We start from the raw sequence: 19,259 nt of genomic DNA, 5'->3' as shown, positions 1-19,259 counted from the left end.
ATAATGGGATCAGTGATTGAACACCCATTTATTTCAGAGGTGGAGGCAGTGAGTGCTCTAATGCAATTCGAGACAGCAAATCATCACATCAGATAACAACACTTTCAGAGGATCTCTTGAAAAGTTTTAGCTTGAATCTGTCGCCACTATGTGGCTGTCAACTCACTGTGTCCTTTCTATTCCACTGTATTATATCTATTCTGTTCTGTCCTTATGCACTGTCACACACACAGGAAACCCATTTTTAGTAGTTTTTTTTTTTTTCAATTACTTCTGTACATTTAGTAAGCATTTGTATTTGGCCTTTGCCACCTGCATAAAACTGATGACAATAATTAACGTTTCCTTTTTTGTGTTAAGTCATCAACTTTCCATCCTGGCTTACTCTCCTTATGATTACAATCTTGTTTTCATGTGTGTTTGAGTCCTGAAGCCCTTGGGATTTTCTAAACTTTTTATTCCTTTGTTTAAATTAAGACCTTCTCTTGCCATTCTTTCTTAAACTTTTTTTAAGAGACTGATCCTGATCCATTTCTACTCTTGTTGTTAAACACTCCCATTTTCCATCCATTTGAGCCTACAAAACACTGTTGCTGCCACTCTTCAATCCCATTCATTCAGAAAGTAAAAGGAACCTGCAGCACCTGAGTTGCTGCGTCTCACAAAAAGCTTTATCTTTAACTGTGTCTTCTGCTCCAAATCTCATCCCTCAAGAGCTCATCACATCATGATCTGTTGAGGCACTGTTTCTAAGCTCTACTGTTTCTCAGCTCCAGGCTGGTGGAGATCACCTGTTGCTCCTATTTATTAATAATGTGCTGTGTTCTGTTCACACAGGGATAACAGAGTATGGTAGTGTGCACTTTGCCTGTCAAGGTGTCATCAGCAATAATGTTATCAGCCAGTGCAACCTCTCATTTGAGCTAAAATGACACATCTAATTAGAGCTTTTTTTTGTCAGCTGCAATATTAACATAACATTACACTGATATCATATAAAAGTCTCATATTAGCTTTTTTCTCCACCTTCTCATTGCACATCATATTTCCTCACTTACAGCACCAAGGTTGTGCCACAACAGGTATCAAAGGCTGAATAAAAGGTCATAGATTAGAAATCCAGGTGAGCTTGTTGCTACTGTAACACATCATAGACTACAGGCCTATGAATGTTAACATGGCATCCTTTGAAAACAGATTGCTTTATTTTACGAGGTTATGTTGAGATACAAGGTTATTATGGGTATTATCATCATTATTATTGACATTTTTTTCCTCATTTGCCTTGCTTGCTACAAATATTTTTTGCAGTCATTTGCACGTATTGTTTGTGACGTTGCACATTCATTTTGAAAAGCCGAACCGGAAGTGTTATTCAAGTTCTGCCACAAGTAGGAAAGTAGCTAGTTTGTCGCTGCAGTAATAGCGGCGAAATTAGCTATTATTTTCTGCTTCTTTCGAGTTTGACACATCGGTGACCAGCCGTATGGATGTTGACCAGCGCTAGAACTTGGCAAAAACGAAGCCAGGAAGCCTAAAACTAAAACTGCACTGTCGTTTTTGCTAGTTAACTAGCTACATTTACAACCTCGCCCACTAGCATAGCTAACAGTTAACCTTGATAGACATCCCCATTGGACTGCTGACAGTCTTTGAAGTGTGGCTAGCTAATTCAGCCAAGCTAGCTGTACCTAGCACCTTTAACTGTTAAGTGGAAGTGATGCAACTAAGGTATGTTGTCGTTTAATGTATCCATGGGTTCACAAATATGTTGCTAACCGGACAGCAGCAATGCCAGTGTCGTTAGCCGACTTAGGTTATCTCACTTCCGCTTTTGTCTTACCGGGCTCTGTATTAAGGTATTTACTTTGCTAACAAAAAATAATTATGATTATAATGTGTCACCAGGTTGTTGAATGTACAGCAGATGTTTAAATTATTTTATTGGCACATATCTCCTTGTCAAATCCGTAAATCCCAGTGGGGGCTGAACAGTCGAATCCGGTCTGTAACGTTAAGATGTAAACAACTTATGTTAGCATCAACTTAGCTCAGCTGTGCTTAGCTAGTGCTAACCTGCAAGTCTTGTGACAGCTAAGTTGTTTTTCACAATGGCTCTGACTGTTCATGCTCGGTGAGTCGATGAAGGTTTTGTGTTGTAATTCTTAATGATGCCGTGCTGGTTTCCTGCACGATATTAGTATTAAGTCGAGAAATGCATTTTAGTCAATTTAAATACAAAAACACCTTGTTCAGTTTTGTCCCCAAAATGTTGATAGTAATCCTCAAAGCATTGTTGCTCATGTACAGTGCATGATAACCGTTCTGTCCCAGGATATTTTGCACAGAATGAGAATCTGAGGAAATACTTTCTGTGTAAAAATGCGTTTTTGTTGCAGTGATGTTGTTTTGTTTTGTGTAGGTGTATCCATTAATGAACCATCATGACGGCAGGTTCCCAGTGGGAGCTTCCTCCAGAGCTATGCTGTCGGCCCATGGCCTTTGTGGCCTTAACTGGTCTAGATGTGGTGTATAATGCTGTGCACCGGGCCATTTGGGATGCCTTCTGCGCCAACCGGCGAGCTGACAGAGTTCCTATCTCTTTCAAAGTCCTCCCAGGAGACCACGAGTATCCCAAGTGTCGCACTAAGGTGAGCAGTGGATAGAGAGATCTAGAAGTTCTTCAACAACAGAGACACTATAATGTCCCAATAAAACCCAACCTATGGCATGGAATAAGAACAGAAATTCAGTTTGTATTTGCTCACTTGCAGATTACTGCATCAGTGCTAAGATATGGAAAAACACCCCCAAAAAGGAGCTGTGAAGTCACTGTCTCTAAACAGTTTATTTTATCTTTCTGCCTGTCTAGCGAACATCCTATGAGTGGTACATCCCTAAAGGCATCCTGAAAACAGGCTGGATGAATAAACATCTGAACCTGGTACCAGCTCTGGTTGTTCTCTTCTACGAACTGGACTGGGATGACCCACAGTGGAAAGAGAAACAGTCTGAATGTGCAACTAAAGTGGAGATTGTCAGGTTGGTGTACCTTTAATTTTCCTTCACAAAGAGTTTAATGGGTGATTAAGAATGAGAGAGCAGGTAGATGCTTCAGGGTTTTGTTTTATCACACTCAGCTGGTAGAGTTTCTAAACTGGTTTTATGTACTGTACGTATATGTGTGGGTCTGCTCTACACAGAGGAATCCTTGATGGTTTCAATTTCTGCTGGTTGGCTTTGTCATCTGACACAACTTGGTCATGTGGATTCTCAGCATTGCAATTATTCCAGTTTGAAAAGAATAACTTTTATAAATGCTGCTGCGAGAAGGCTGTCGTCTCATAGTAAATCATGTTTATTAATTCCTTTTTCCTGTTATATTTGTACTGAGAGCATTTTTGATGGCTGCCATACTTTGAATAACATGAAATGATTGGGAATGGAGCTGGATGTGTATAACTGACAGTATCCTGCAGATGAGGAATGCTGAACCCTTACCATTTAAATTTTTATAACATCCTTTGAGGGCCACACTAAATTATTGAACACATATATCACACTAACCTCTACTGCGAAGGCTAGAGCTGCTTCTCTTTGGTAAGGCATCCGATGTCAGATTGTAGTGATGATGATGATGCTCACAGCTGGTTTTCCAGGTTTGGGCCAGTCAGTCTTGAACAGAACTGAGTCTTTGCAAGAGTCAGTTTTGAAAAGAATTGCTCTCAGGAGTAGGTCGTCCCAAACAGACATGCAGACCTCTGTGCATCCTCAGGCCATACATACAGTTTCTAGAACACAAACACACGGGTGTTGTTTGAACGTAGCTTTGAGCTCACCATTACTTTGCACACTGATGTGTTGTAGGCAGGGTGGGAAATTAGCACCAACCACCAGCCAAATGCTGTTTAACACATGAAATTGGCTGGTAAATTCAGACACAAATGAATTACTATTGAGTGCCTGGTGAACGTGAACATTTGGGTGCCAGCGGCTGGTGTTTTAAAAAGTTAATTTCCTACCTTGGTTGTAGGTTGTCAGGTACATCTGCTGTTTCCACATTAAACGACATACCAAATATGCTCCTTTGCTTTACTTTTCATGTCCTGAAATCTGTTGTCAAATGCCTTAAAGAGTTTTCACACCCACCAGCATTTTCACATGTGAGTGCAAGCTTTTGTTGTTGCAGAGTAGAAAAATGCTCCCCTCTCCACTTGCACTAGCCATAGCCCAATTTTACTTTGCCCAGTTGTAGCAGCTCCACAGCAGCAACAAGACACTCATTCGTAAATTCTCCTTCTGAATGAAGTTTCCGCTTCTTAGCTATTAGCTCGCTCACCACAAAACTTGCTGCATTAACACTGTCTGTCAGAATGGGGTCTTGTGAAAGCTGCTTGTTGGGCACCCAAACCCTGCTGAAGTGTTAACTTCATCCAAGCACATTCACTTTTGCAGCTCATCCAGGTTAACATGTTTCGAGCTGTAATGACGCTCAAGGTTTTGTCATGACTGCAAGCTTGCAAGCAAACTAACGTGGGGACACCGGCTCACCTTTAACGTCAACAAAAAAATAATCGTTTGTCTGAGAATATGACACTCTGCATCTACTTTTCTTTCCTTGACAGTCACCATGATGCATGTCATCCATTACATGCAACTGCTACATGGGACCACCTACATAGGATGTGTTATTCTGCTATCCTATGTTATTTTCTGTTGCAGGAAAAAAGTAATTGATGTCTCTGGATTTTTTTGGTAGTTTTGTATTTCTAAATATTGTCATGGACTGGATCAACCTGTCTCACAGGCCACATGCGGCCTAGAGTCCGGACATACCCCACCCCACTGCTGATCAGCCATCGACACGCCGAGCAGAACTGTAACTGCATTAAATTTCACCTGCACTCATCTGTGTTGTGTTTGTTTGACTTCAGGACCAGTCTTCAGGGCAGGAATACCAAGGTGGCTGTGGTGCTCATCCAGAAGAAAACTCCTTTACCTCCAGGTCAGAATCTCTACTGAATCATATTAGGTCAGGGGTGGCCAACCTGGTCCACAAAGGGCCACTGTGGCTGCAGGTCTTTTTTCCAACCAAGCAGCAGCACACCAGACTTGACTCATTCAATCAACTGATCTCACTCTTCAGACAGCTGATTGGTCAAACTGTGAGCTCTTGCTTGGTTGGAACAAAAACCTGCAGTCATACCAGCCCTTTGTGGAACAGCTTGCCCACCCCTGTATTAGGTTATGGTCATGTGTCACATCCTGTTTCACTCTGTATCTCCAGTATATCCCAGTCTCTCTTTGTGACTGGCAGAAGTCTAAAATTCTGTTGTACATTTTATAAACCAGGATCCCATGTGTACTGGAAAACCTAAAAAACATTTCAGCAGCTTTATAATCATCTCAAAATTCATAAAGGTCCAGTGTAGGATTTAGTGGCATCTAGTGGTGAGGTTGAAGATCACGGTGGATAAGAAACTTGATAAGAAACTTATGGAAAACACAAAAGTTGCCCTCTAGAACTAGTGTTCGGATTGTCCATTCTTGGCCCGCTCCCTCTGCAGATATTATAAGGGCTCATTCTCAGGTAACGAAAAGTCAACCATATTTTCAGGTGATTCTAGTGAAAAGGTATTTATGAATATTATACTCAATTTCTGCCAATAGATGCCCCTGAATCCTACACAGTGGACCCTTTTAAAGGTGAATTTAGAACTGTCAACCTGTGGTCCAAAGCCAGACTAGCTGAAGACATTATACAGCAACTTTACATCTATTGTTTAACACAACGCAAGCGATCTGCTCTGTCTGTCTTTAGTTTGTTTTACCTGCCAAAACATCACTGAGCTTCTTGCTTGTACAGGAGAGGACCTGGTCGCATCAGAGAGAGCAGCAGCTCTTTGTAACGCCTGTGATCTGTCTGGCAAGAGTCTCTTTGTACTGCCACACACCGACCACTTAGTGGGCTACATTATACGGTAGTTACCAATTCACTAATGCTATATCGATAAACATTTTACACAAGTTTTGAATTTGTGTGTGTGTGTGTGTGTGTGTGTGTGTGTGTGTGTGTGTGTGTGTGTGTGTGTGTGTGTGTGTGTGTTATTGACAGTGTGATATTGACAGCCGTTAAACTATGTTGTTTTAATGTGGTGCAGTCTTCACACTCTGAATTTAATCAAATGTCTAACAGTCGCAGTTGGTGAATATCATGAAATCTCTCCCAAACAGTGTCTGTTTATTAATTTGTATTCTTCCCTGTGATTGTCTAGGTTGGAGAATGCTTTCTATGAGCATGCTCAGACATACTACTACACTGAGATCCGTCGAGTGAAATCACATAAAGAGTTCCTCAACAAGACAACACATCAGGTAGGAAGGCACGCATGCACACACACACACACACACACACACACACACACACACACACACACACACACACACACACACACACACACCCCATTGTGTGAATGCAAATATTGGGTGTACAAATAAAGCTGCTTGGGATGTAAGGTAAACTTGAGGGTAACTTTAAAATGCCTCCTCCTCACACCTGACCTCACCTCCTCCTCCTCTTCATCTCTTCTCTGCTTTGTGATTCTGTTCCCAGCTGCTGTTTGTTAGACACCAGTTTAAAATTGCCTTCTTCAGTGAGCTGAAACAGGACACCCAGAATGCTCTCAAGTAAGTCTGAGCCCATTCTTTCATAATGGATACAGTGATACTTTCTTGTTGTGATCAGCTCCGGTTTGGAATCTATGAGATTGAATGTTTTCAGCAGTGTTTTTCTATCAGTAGACTGAAGGAAATAAATAATATCAGACCTCAAGAAAGATGTATGCAATGGAAAATCAGAAAGTCTTAAAAAATGTCTGGACACAGGGATCTTGTTGCTCTTTAGCTATTGTCAGCTATGGTGCTTCTTACCTAAGCACACCGTTTTAAAAGTTGCTCATTGTTTAGACACATATTTCTCTTATGTAAGTCCTTTTTTGTGTTTGTAGGTACTACAGAACTGCATACAGTCTTGTCCACGAGCTCAGAGCCCATGAGACCAACATGTTGGAGATCAAAACTATGGCTGGATTCATCAACTATAAGGTACATCTCTGTCTGTATGTTTGTAGCTGTGAGGTGAAAATGTTCTGATCAGTGACATGGTATCTCAAACACTAATGTATCGATCAGTTGAGGGGCTGCTGACGGCTGTTGTAGTTCAGCTAATGGTGCTGCGTTCAACACTGGAGCAGTCAGAAGTAAAGAGGTGCACCAATCCGAGTCATGCTGTCCTTTGTCTCCATCACCCCTCTCTGTTTCTTTTGCAGTTAGTTTTGGAGTTGGGTCATTTTGAGACACAACTTTAAGTTTACAGACTGCCATGCTGTTATCCTGCATTATTCTGTGTACAGTGGCACAGCTAAAAACAAGGTGCAGTGATTTGATTGAGAAAAAGATGTGACTGATGTTTTAAATCATCAGTGTTTAGGAGGCAGCCAGATATGTCTCGTCTTTCTCTCCTCATGTGTCTCTCCTTTTTTTGTCTCTTTAGATCTGCCGTCTGTGTTTCCAGCATAACACTCCTCTCGATGCTATAGCCCAGTTCAGGAAGCACATTGACCTGTGCAAGAAGAAGATAGGCAGTGCTGAGTTGGCCTTCGAGCATGCCGCATGGATGTCTAAACAGTGAGAGACACACCCTCTATGAATACACATAAAATCACACATATGCAATGTGTAGTCATGAATGCAGACCTATCACACCCTGTGTGTAACATGTTAAAGTAACTTAAGCTTTATGAAAGCTGTAGTAGGTAAGATGGAGAGGAGAGAAGACAGCCTGAAAATTTTAACCAACACATGTTCCTCGTCACTCCCCCTCCCTCTCCGCTGCACTCATGCCCTGCCTCCAAGCCCCTCCTCCCTGTGACGTCTGTGCAGCTGCCGTGACAACCAGTGATGTTAGCCTTAAAATTGGAAACAACTCTGCCCAGCCGCTACATCACAGTTGCTAACACACCGTATTACCATACCATATTAGCCTCATGGTTATTAGTTGTCTTAGCCGTATGCTGTTGTTGGCAGCAGCAGTATGGGCAGTTTCTCCTTTGTGGTGGCTGTTGCTCCGCCATAGCTTCCACTAGCCTCCTGACGCTGTTCACAGAGCTGTTTGACTGAGCGTCAGCCAGCAGCATGAGTAGAGGGAGGGGGCGGTTCTCAGCGTTTGTGAGTAGTGATTGACAGATGTGAGACACTCCCGCAGACGCTCCTCTGGCTCTGATTGGTTGTTTTGTGTCGGGTGCGGTGGATTCTTGTAAACCGCAGTAGGAGCAGTAGGTGGGATCAATGGAGACGTTTTTTTCACAGATTACATGTTTCATGTACTGCTGTCTGGGCGTAGGGACAGTTTTAGCAAATATGACAAAAAAATTACTTTTATACAAGTTATCTGCCGCAGCTTTACGAATACACATCTATTACAAATGATAAAAACAAAATTAAGAGGTCTTTACTGACTTGTATGCACAGCTGATGAACTTAATCCTTCCACAACAATAAAGCAGGAGTCATTCAGTGTTTTTGTGGTTGCCAGGCTTGTTCTGTTGACATGATAGACCTGTGCACCAGCAGCACCAGCAGCGTTCTTCTCCACTGTTGCTCCTGAAACCTCCTGCTTCAACAATGGAAGTTTTTTCTTCACATAGGTTTTTGTTATTGACAGACCTGTGTGTTGTTGTAGTCAGCTCAGATAGCCATCATTCGCCTTTTTCACCTGTGCAAAATGCTCATATACTGTGCTCCTGAAAGGAAAGTTTAGCCAGATTAAAAAATAAAAAGCTGAGTTAGGAGACTTTGTGAAGACACTTTGGGCGTTTTTAAACACAGTTGTCCAATACTAGGTGCTGTCAGAGCAATTTAGTTCTTGAAACTAATCATTATGCCTGACAAGGGTGAACGTGTACATCGTCCATGCAGTGCCCATATATCCTCCACCAGGAAAAAAAAATATTGTCCAATCACATTTTTTTAAATTCCCCAATCTTTGTAAGGTAATTAGAATGCTGATAAAAATTTTTTGGGGAAAAAAAAAGATTTATTTTTTAGGATACTTCTTAAACACTTTAATACTATGCTGAAATACAGTTAAAATAATTCAGACAGAGTTTTAATGTGTTGTTAAGAGACTTATCTAAAATATGCCAACAACATTTAAAACCAAAATTTGCTCAATAAAAAGTATTTTGCACTTACTTTTCCTCTTCCCATAAAATGTGCTTGCACTGATGGACGCCATTTTCCTTAATGAGAAAGAGAAGGTACCAAAGCCCCACCCCTTCACATTTGGTACCATTGAAAAGCCCTAAATGTCCTCTGTAGATAGTAAAGTTAATTCAGTGGTATGCAGTGGGTGGGAGATATTCAGGTTTACAAATGTCCTCCACAGAGGACATATTTGAACTGCTGGTAGTCAGGAGGATATGATGATCCCAAACTCAAATGACTATTTATCCGTCTTTGTTTCCTAACAGGTTCCAGTCGTTTGGTGAGCTGTTCGATGAAGCCATAAAGTTGGGTCTAACTGCCATCCAGACCCAGAACCCTGGTTTCTACTACCAGCAAGCTGCCTGCTACAGCCAGGACAGGAAACAGCAGGCACAGCAGCTTTGTCAGGTGACAACGCTACAGCTACTGTTAACGTCTCTCTAAGGGCCAGCTTATGCTAGACAAGAAGGGTTCATGCAGCGTGTTGTCAGACCACGTCAGAAATCTAAAGGCTTTGTACCTGACACATGAAGGTGCAGTGAAGAGCCAGACATGATGATGTTGCTCTCACTGCTGGAACTGCTGCTCCACATAATACCTTGAACGCTAATACTAGAGTTCAACTTTCTCTTGCTTAAAAACAAGCAGCAAAAGGTGCAAACATTCCATTTGGATTGTATCTAGTGTATACATTTCTACAGTTTTCTATCTGGTGTTGTATTTTCAATAATGCAGTAGTGTTAAAAATACCCAATGGGGATAGGTGGGAGAGGTGACCACACCCATTTAGGAGACAGGAAGGGTACAACATTTCATGCTATTGGTGCAGCTTGTACTGGCTAATCTTTTGTCATAGAGCATTTTTGTTACACTCTTTCCCGTAAAACACCAGTTCGTGGTTTAATTTGATGAGTTTGTTGTTCTAGGCTGGAGCGAGTTATCCCTCCCCTGAACCACTGGACACCCAGAGTGGAGGACTGGACTTCTATGGCCAGAGACCCTGGAGACAAGGACACCAGAGTGAGTTCATACATGAATAGTTTGTCTCACGTCTAATTAAAAAGTGTTTGATGACATCTTTTTGTCCATTAATGAGTCTCTGACATGGTGTTGGGTAAAAGAGGACTTCTTTATTATTGTATTCCCAGGTATTGATCCTCCAGATGCTGAGAAGGAGAAGGCCGGGATTCTGGCCCTGCAGATTAAGGAGAGAGATGTACCTCACTCTGTAAGAACACACACACACACACACACACACACACACACACACACACACACACACACACACACACACACACACACACACACACACACACAGAGAAAACACAAATGTGGCCATAGTGGTGCTCCCTGGTTCATTGTACCATTTTAGGCAGCAAATATTAAACTTGCTATTTATGAGGAGTGTTTAATTGATATGAGATTTTAACATCTATCAGCAGCAATGTTTTCAGTCCTGAGAGACAAGCTGTTTGAAGCACCTGCAGTTCAAAATGCTTCACAGCGTTCAGAAAGATGCACCTCCTGCTGTTAGATATGGATTCTTTTTCATCACAGCCCCACATTCATCGATGTCCCAGTGTGCACTCCATCTAGCTATTGTGTGGATGTGTTGTCCCGCTGACATACTTCTCTCTGTCTCTGCCCCTACAGGAGCTGATAATAGCACTTCTCAGTAACGCTGTCGCTCAGTTTAAGAAGTACAAGTGCCCTCGAATGAAGAGTCACCTCAGTGAGTATCATAGGGCTCGCTTAGTGTCCTTTTTTAAACACTTTATTTTTTCCATGTAGAATCACTTTCTGACACACTTAAAGGTCTAGTGTGTAAGATTTAGTGGCATCTGTCACTGAAGTTGAAGATCGCAACTTAATGAATACCCTTCGCCTCACTCTCCCTTTCCAAGCGTCTAAGAGAGCCTACGATGACCAGGAAACTCACAAATAGCGCTCTCGAAAGCCAATGTTTGAAAACATGCTGATGAATACTATATTCCATTTCTGCCTTATTCTGCCAGAAGATCCTCCTAAATCTTACATACTGGTCCTTTAAGATTGTATTTGCCCCTGCTGTGTTTAACCTCGTTACACTCAGTATTTGCCTCACTGCCTGTCTCCTTCACAGTGGTGCAGATGGGAGAGGAGTACTACCATGCTAAAGACTACACCAAAGCCCTAAAGTAAGGACAAGGTCACCCTCTGACTAGATGCTGAGGAAAGACTTCATCTTAAAGTGATACTGCACCTGAAATCTTTGAAACTATCAAACATGCACACTGCACACGACACAGTTTGTCCTGCAAGAGAAGAATCCAAACTTTCACAGTCAGATTAGTAGAACCTATAATGGAATGTATCCACCCTGTGTGGAAATTGGATGTAATGGATGATGAGTGGTGAGTCTGTTGTCCACACAGCACCGTTTATGTCTGCCCGTAGAATTTCCTTAATCTGTTTGTGAGCAAGTTGTCTGAGTATTTGTATGTGTGTTATGTTATCAGGCTGTTGGACTACGTGATGTGTGACTACCGCACGGAGCGATGGTGGGGCCTCCTGACAGCCATATTGACAACAGCTCTGCGCTGTGCTTATCTGATGGCCAGTGTTAAAGACTACATCATATACTGCATGGAGCTGCTGGGCAGAGGTAAGCAAGAAGGCTACACTGAGTCATTATTAGGAAATCAGCGTCGTCCTTCTCTGGCACGATGGAGGCAACACAGTGTTTGATTGATTATACAGACCTTTCAGCATTTCACTTCAACTTCAGTTGTTTCCTGTGACATTTTTGATATCATAATACATGTTAGAGGAGGTAATGGTTCAGTCATTTTGTCTTCTAGCTTCAACCTTGAAGGAGGAACAGAAGTCGAGGATTGAGAAGAATCTCATCAGAGTCCTGATGGTGAGTGGGAGGATGACACTCGGCTCAACACAGCGTGTTCACCAAATCAGTCAGCCAGCCAGAGGACTCAACACCAAAACATCTGAGATTCAGATCAAAGAGCTGATGGCCTCAAAACCAGTCGCAATACTGAGCGATGTCAGACTGTCACTGTGTGCACTGAGGGTCTGATTTACATGCATGAACTGTGGGCTTCTTTTGACATGGTACCAATACCTGACAGTAATAGGAAAAGGCTCTTTTGGGAACATTGCAGCTCTTTCTGTTGAAGGTGTTATGGATGACTTCTTATATCCCACACGACCCACACTCTGACCAGCAAGTGATGAGCTGACCCACAGCTCAACCAGGTCACACACCAGGAAATATTTGAATTCATTCGTGTACATTTACATTGTCTTTCCGTTTTCAGAATGAGGTCCCTGACGCTGAGCCAGAGTGTGACGCGTCCTCTGTTAGTGCAGCCAGGTCGCTGTGGAGTGACCGCATGGCTTTGGCTGGGTCAAATGAGTTGACTATAGAAGTGCAGGACTACATCCCATTCAGTTAGTAAACACTCAAACTCAACAGTCACATTTCAAGTCAGTTTTGTCCTCCTTCATGTCATTGGCTTTCAGATGAAAACAATGTCATAAAAATTGGGTAATTGAAATAAAAACCTCCTCAAGCATTTTAAGCTTCAGGCATGAGGCTAATAATTCATCTCAAACAAATATGTTATGCTTTCTGTTCTATATAGGAGTGTGTTTCCACTCTGACTTCTCCTCTCTCACTCCAGTCCAGTGTAAGGCCAAGTTCCAGTCTCCCAGTTTCCACGTAGACCAGCCCATCCAGCTCCAGGTGTTCCTCCGAGCTGACTGTCCTCATCCTGTAGCCTTCAACAAGCTGGCTGTCAGCCTCAGTAACCAGGTAACGTTTCTTTACTCCAGCATCAGGCACACTGACTGGTTGTAAGATTTTCATTGCACAGAAAGACAGTGTCATGGAAAACTGTTTCAAATAGCTTTTAGTTAGCAGAGATCGTAATGATTGCCTCTTACATTGCTGCCTCTGCAGAATTACAGTATCATTAAAGCTAGTAACAAGTCCAGCTACTGAAGACAGCATGTTTCTCACTGGAAATAATTCACTGGAGTCATACGTCAGAATAGTGATACCCGCACTTAATACATTTTCTTAAATTGCTTCAAAGCCTTCACTGCATGCATTATGACCTGACTAATTGGTGAGGGCATTCTATTTTAACCACTTAATTCCTCATCTGTGTGTGTGTGTGTGTGTGTGTGTGTGTGTGTGTGTGTGTGTGTGTGTGTGTGTGTGTGCGTGTGCACAGGAGTACAACCAGTGGTGTGTGGTGGAGTCCTCAGGCCAGGAGAATATGAGCCTGTTGCCAGGAAAAAACAAATGCTTCAACTTCAGTTTTGTAGCCAAGACTGAAGACGTTGGCAAGAAGATAGAGGTGAGGCTGTGTGTGTGTGTGTGTGTGTGTGTGTGTGTGTGTGTGTGTGTGTGTGTGTGTGTGTGTGTGTGTGTGTGTGTGTGTGTGTGTGTGTGTGTGTGTGTGTGTGTGTGTGTGTGTGTGTGTGTGTGTGTGTGTGTGTGTGTGTGTGTAAGCGAGAGAAAGAGATTGTTACTGACTGTGTAACTAAGTGTGTGTTCCTGGGTTGGCTCATTAGATGACAGGTATTGAGGTGATGCTGGGCAGCGACAGTGGCCGCTGTGTATTTGTGAGCTGGCGAGGGGCGGGTGGAGATGCGGCGTCTACCCACGAAGCCTTACAGGCCAGCAGGTCATCTCGTCGATGGGGTCGGTGCATGGAGGCACGTCAAGAGCTGGACTGGGACAGCGTGACAATGCAGCACAGCACCATGTAAGGCTTCGTTCAGACACAGCACAGTCCCGGTGTTCCTGGAAAAGTATATCATCCATACTGCATCCTGACATGTTTACTTTGTTTGTTCCTGCTTGTTGTTCAGGATCATCTCCAGAGTCCCAAAGATCTCTGTTCAGCTGAGCCACCAGCCTCCTGCACTCAATAATGAAATGTACTGCATCAACCTCACTGTCCAATCACAGGAGGAGGGTGTGGCAAAGGACGTCAAACTGACCGCTGGCCTCAAACCAGGTACACTGAGCTTTTATATTTGTGTATGTGTATGGATTGAACAAGCAAGAGACGAGACATCAGTCGTCTCGTTTGAAATGATGTTGACAGCAGTTATTTCAAATGTACTTCATAGCATCAGTTCATGGTTTTGCGTTTGTCGTCTTGATTGGTCTGTGCAGGCCAGGATGCCAATCTAGGCCAGACCACGCACGTGACACTGGACGGCTCGGAGGTTTGTGACGACACTGCACCTGCCCTGCTCCCTGATGTACCTCTAGGCGATCTGAAACCAGGCGAAAAGGTAAACACACATGTTCAGATAGAATGGGAATATGCAGAGAAACGTGTAACACAACCTTTTCTGCGTTGTAACTTCCTTACATGCATGTTTGTGTACATTTTCAGCTTGCCCACAGTGAAAAGTAGTAATTCCAGTATCTTTGTGTGTGTGTTCATCTGTAGTTGGAGAGGTGCGTTTATGTGAAGTGTCTGTCAACTGGACCAAGGGTCTTCCTGTTCCATGTGGCCTACAGCATTGATACCACAGTGGAAGGACGGCAGATTGTCTGCAAATGTCATAAGGTAAAGAATCCTGTCTGCCCTGCAGACACAGCTCGTCACCCGATTATTCAATTATTCACATATTCTCATTCTGTGAGGTGACTTGTCATGTTGTATTCATATGTATGCACTCTGTCCATTGTCCGTGTTAAATGAGTGCTTGTCATCTTGTGTTGTTCGTGTTAAAATTCCAGCACTTTTTACTCTTTTCTCATCTGGGTTACTCCTCTCTTGTTCTTTTGTCTTCCAGGATGAGACAGTGGCTATTGAGACAGTGGTCCCGTTTGAGGTGTCTGTCAAGTTTGTGTCCACCAAGGTCTGTAGCCACTGCTTTATTGATTTATCAATAAAGCAGGTGTGCCAGTGCTCGTAGTTTCTATCCATTTTTATGCCTCTGCAACAGCCATGGCTGGAGACATTATGTCTTTGGATTGTCCCTCTGTTGGTCTGTCTGTCTGTCTGTCTGTCTGTCTAGATTGTTGGTTTACAGAGGGAGCCTTACAACTGTGGTGGATGAAGTGGTATTATTATTAGAACTATTGTGTGTGCCTCTCTGTGTGTTTGCAGTTTGAGCCTCTGGACCGAGTCGCCGTGGACATCCCCTTCTTGTTGATGACAGACATCCTCTCATCGTCTCCCTGGCCTCTTCTGCTGGTCTCCTCCTCCTTGCAGCTGCTTACAATGACCAGCAACACACCACAGCTTCAGTCACAGCTGCAGGAAGGTACCTGTCCAGTGTTAACAGTCACTGTGAAGGATGTTTTTTTAGATTCATAGATGTTATTAAAAAGTGCAAGTCCTATGACTATAACATATTGTGTGTGTGTGTATGTGTGTCTTTTTGTGTGTGTCATCAGTGGTTCTGCAAACAGGTGAGTGTGCCAGCGAGTGTTTCTGTCTCCGGTGCCCATCACTGACCAACAGCAATAGCACTGTAGCTACAGGACAGTACCTGATATCATGGAGGAGGTACGTATACACACATACACACACACACACACACACACACACACACACACACACACACACACACACACACACACACACACACACACACACACACTTTAAGAGGATGTGGAAGACTGATGAGTGGCTTTTAAAGCTCTTAACCCTGTTTTAACTGTGTCGTACAGAAAGTCCTCCAGTGCAGACAGTCCTCTCATCCAAACTACAGTCACTCTACCTCATGTCATCCTGGAGTCTGTCCCCCTTTACATCCACGCTGGTCAGTCAACCGCATGCACACATCACACACGCCCTACACCTTATGGCACATGGTACTTTATGTTAATGGGTCTGATTTTACATTTATCATTTAGAATTTGTCTCGAATCAGTCAGTGGTGTTACAGGTAGACATTTTATTTTTGTCTTTTGTCTTTGTTTCGGTGTAGATTTGCCATCATTCGGGCGAGTTAGAGAGTCTCTTTCAGTTCGTTACCACATAGAGAACAGAACAGCTCTGGTGCAGGAGGTGGAGATGGCTGTTGAACCTTCTGATGCCTTCATGTTCTCTGGACTCAAACAGGTACAACTGTGTTCACTTTTAAATAAAGATGATTTAATATTAAAGACAATGTAGCTGCGTCAGATGGGTCAAAACAAGTAACTATTTTCTTTTCATGAATCACAATGAAAAGTTAGAAACAGGATGAAAATGAGACATTTTCTGCAGTTATATTACAGAGGGACAGTCACTGTTTGGCCTATGTTTCATTGACCTAATGAGGAACTGCTGAAAGACTTTGATGTATATATGAAGAACACAAGAAAACCACCTCACTGTTTCACCTGCTTTTCACTTTGATACGGTTCAGAGCATTTACATGCTGACTCGTGAACAGGCACCTAATTGAAGACCAGAGACTAGTTACAGGTTTTGAATATTATTGCAGGTTTGATACTATTACTGTTTAACTGTTTAACACAAACCCATATTCACTGTCAGAATGGAAAATGTATACTTGAGAGATTAATAAGTGAACAGGGATTTACTGTCTCTGTGTATGTGTGCGTGTGTGTATGTGCAGGTGCGTCTGCGTATCCTTCCTGGCTCAGAGCAGCAGATGCTGTATAACTTCTACCCACTGATGGCTGGTTACCAAACACTACCACAGCTCAACATCAGCCTGCCGCGCTGCCCAAACACCAACACACAGACACTCAGACGCTTCCTGCCCCAGCGCATCTTTGTCAAGGTAAACAGTCAGTGAAATGCATATGTGCATCTATGATGTTACAATGTGAAGATGTTCAACGTTCCAAAGCAACACGTGCTGTTTTCTTTCTCCTCAGCCTCAGGGTCGACAGCTGGACGATGCCTCCATTGCTGCAGCTTGAGAAGAACACACAAACTGTTTACTGTAAATATGAAAACAAAGCAACATTGTGTAGGTTGTTGTAGATGTATGATTCCTCACAGATGACAATATTAACACTATATGTTGTGTAAAAAGACACCAGGAAACCCATCTGTTGACCAAACGTGAGGAGACCTTTATTTCCAGTGTTTCTGTTCAGAGTGAATGTGACGACATGATGAGCATGATAGACGGCTGGTGAATGGACTCGTGTTCAATGAACAGTGAAATCATGGATGAATCTGAGGCGAACTATACGGAAATTTGGAAAGAGTGATATACATGAAAATTGAATGTGTTGAAATTTTAATTAAATTGACATGATGTAAACTAGTTGTGTTCTATGTGCATGTTGTACAAAGACTGGTGACAGAGTTCCAGTATGTGTTCTATTTCTACTGGTCATGTGAAAAAATGTAGACTTAAAATTTGCCCCACAATGCTTTGCATCACAGAAATGTAGAAGCTCGAGATGGGCAGATGGAACCGGAGCTCTGAAGCTTATTTCCCTCCTGTGAAGTCACTGTTTCAGGACGTTGTGTTAAATGAAGAAACCCACATAACTGATGACGTCTGAAGCTTCAAATGTCACCGGTGCTTCAGAGAGAGTTGCGTTCAGTTCTCAGTTCTGAACGTTTTGCATCCAATAAATGTAGTAGACACATTAGTGGGATAAGAAGAGAGGAGAATAACTGAGACATATACAGAGTTACACGAGAAAGATATAATCCTGCTGTCAGTATGAGAACATTTTCACCTGATGCCAAGTGCTGTCATAATGTCACAAGTAACAGGCTAATTTATGAATATCACATCACATTGTGACTCAGATGAAGTGTAAATATTAACCAAGAAATTAAAACACATGAGCCCACATGTGTTCAGTGGGCAAATGAAACTATATTTGATCTCTGGGCTTTTCAGACATTTCAGTGCATTGACTTGACTAACATATTACATTATTACAGAACAACATCTACATTTGATGCAGCACCTCTGAACCAAAGTATCACTGATTTAATAATAACAAGCTTCTTGAACTTTTATTGTGTACGTTTGAGACTAAAACTTGGTGGTGCTCTGGTGGCAGGTCCAAAAATGCAAAATGTACAAGTGAATGATCACATCTTATCAGTTGTAATCAATCAGTTTACGCTACTATGCAGTTTAACATGTACAGATGTGCTGTGTTAAGGTTTGTGTTAGCTGTGAGGTTTCGCACAATTTGCTGTGCACCACAATGATTTAAAAATCAATTTGAGTTTTGTGTGTGTGTAAAGTCCACATAATGTTTTCTATAACAAATTAAAACATTAAAAGTAAAACTTTTTTACTTTTAAAAAAGTTTTCATACCAACTGTTACAAAGTGTAATAAAAAATAAACAGGACATCCAGAAATACTGTGTGTATATCTAATGTGTGTCCAGGGCTTAATTGTGACTGTGACATTTGATTGGGGGGGGGGGGGGGGGGGGGGGGGAATCATCCAGAAAGCCTTAATTTCCATTTAAGGGGGAATGGCCAATGGTAGTCTAGCATAGCCAAACCCATCTCCATAGTGTTGCAGACAAACTAAGTGGAAGACGTCCTGTGTTGAAGCCAGAACAGTAGAGGGCATCAGTGTGACACAGAACCAATATGTAGCTTCCAAAAACCTGAGATTACATCATTAGAATTTAAAAATGAGATGAAACAGATGTCGGTCGATCATATTATTGTATGTCAAGAGAAATAAATCATCTGAAAATGAGTCGCGTTTGTTCTACCTACTGCTTTTTAGGGATTCACAGAGGTGGCCTTATCTTCATTTGTTGTCAGTAGTTTGTTCAGCCCACCACTTTGATCCAGACTGAGATGTCTCAACACTTTGGGATGGATTGCCATGAAGTTTTGTACAAACATTCATAGTCCCTAGAGGATGAATCCTGAATTTTGGTGATCCTTTGACTTTTCCTCCAACACTATCATGAGGTTGACATTTCTTTGCGTTCAACATGTTCACAACCACAGGGACAGGTAAAGAAGCATGTGCAATGTCTTTGTTGCAGGTTTATAGTATTGTGGG

At 42.4% G+C, this 19,259-nt stretch overlaps 1 protein-coding gene across 1 annotated transcript; it reads left to right on the top strand.

The window, feature by feature from the left end:
• Window positions 1-1,367: 1,367 nt before the first annotated feature.
• trappc11 (trafficking protein particle complex subunit 11) lies at window positions 1,368-18,936 on the top strand. The gene is made up of 30 exons (XM_070962552.1): window positions 1,368-1,731; window positions 2,423-2,651; window positions 2,873-3,042; window positions 4,935-5,005; window positions 5,867-5,981; window positions 6,276-6,375; window positions 6,614-6,687; window positions 7,008-7,104; window positions 7,553-7,686; window positions 9,531-9,672; window positions 10,191-10,284; window positions 10,413-10,492; window positions 10,918-10,996; window positions 11,387-11,441; window positions 11,763-11,908; window positions 12,105-12,166; window positions 12,579-12,711; window positions 12,945-13,075; window positions 13,500-13,625; window positions 13,843-14,036; window positions 14,143-14,291; window positions 14,453-14,574; window positions 14,736-14,855; window positions 15,085-15,150; window positions 15,402-15,558; window positions 15,692-15,803; window positions 15,968-16,059; window positions 16,228-16,361; window positions 16,864-17,031; window positions 17,129-18,936. The coding sequence occupies exons 2-30, from the start codon at window positions 2,445-2,447 to the stop codon at window positions 17,171-17,173; spliced, it is 3,375 nt and encodes a 1,124-aa protein (XP_070818653.1). The 5' UTR covers window positions 1,368-1,731; window positions 2,423-2,444; the 3' UTR covers window positions 17,174-18,936.
• The last annotated feature ends 323 nt before the right edge of the window (window positions 18,937-19,259 follow it).

This window comes from Chaetodon trifascialis, chromosome 5 (assembly GCF_039877785.1).
Source record: "Chaetodon trifascialis isolate fChaTrf1 chromosome 5, fChaTrf1.hap1, whole genome shotgun sequence".
In the NCBI taxonomy this organism is placed as follows: Eukaryota; Metazoa; Chordata; class Actinopteri; order Chaetodontiformes; family Chaetodontidae; genus Chaetodon; species Chaetodon trifascialis.
Note: the sequence above shows the minus strand (reverse complement) of the source record. Positions and strands in the feature narration are given on the sequence as shown.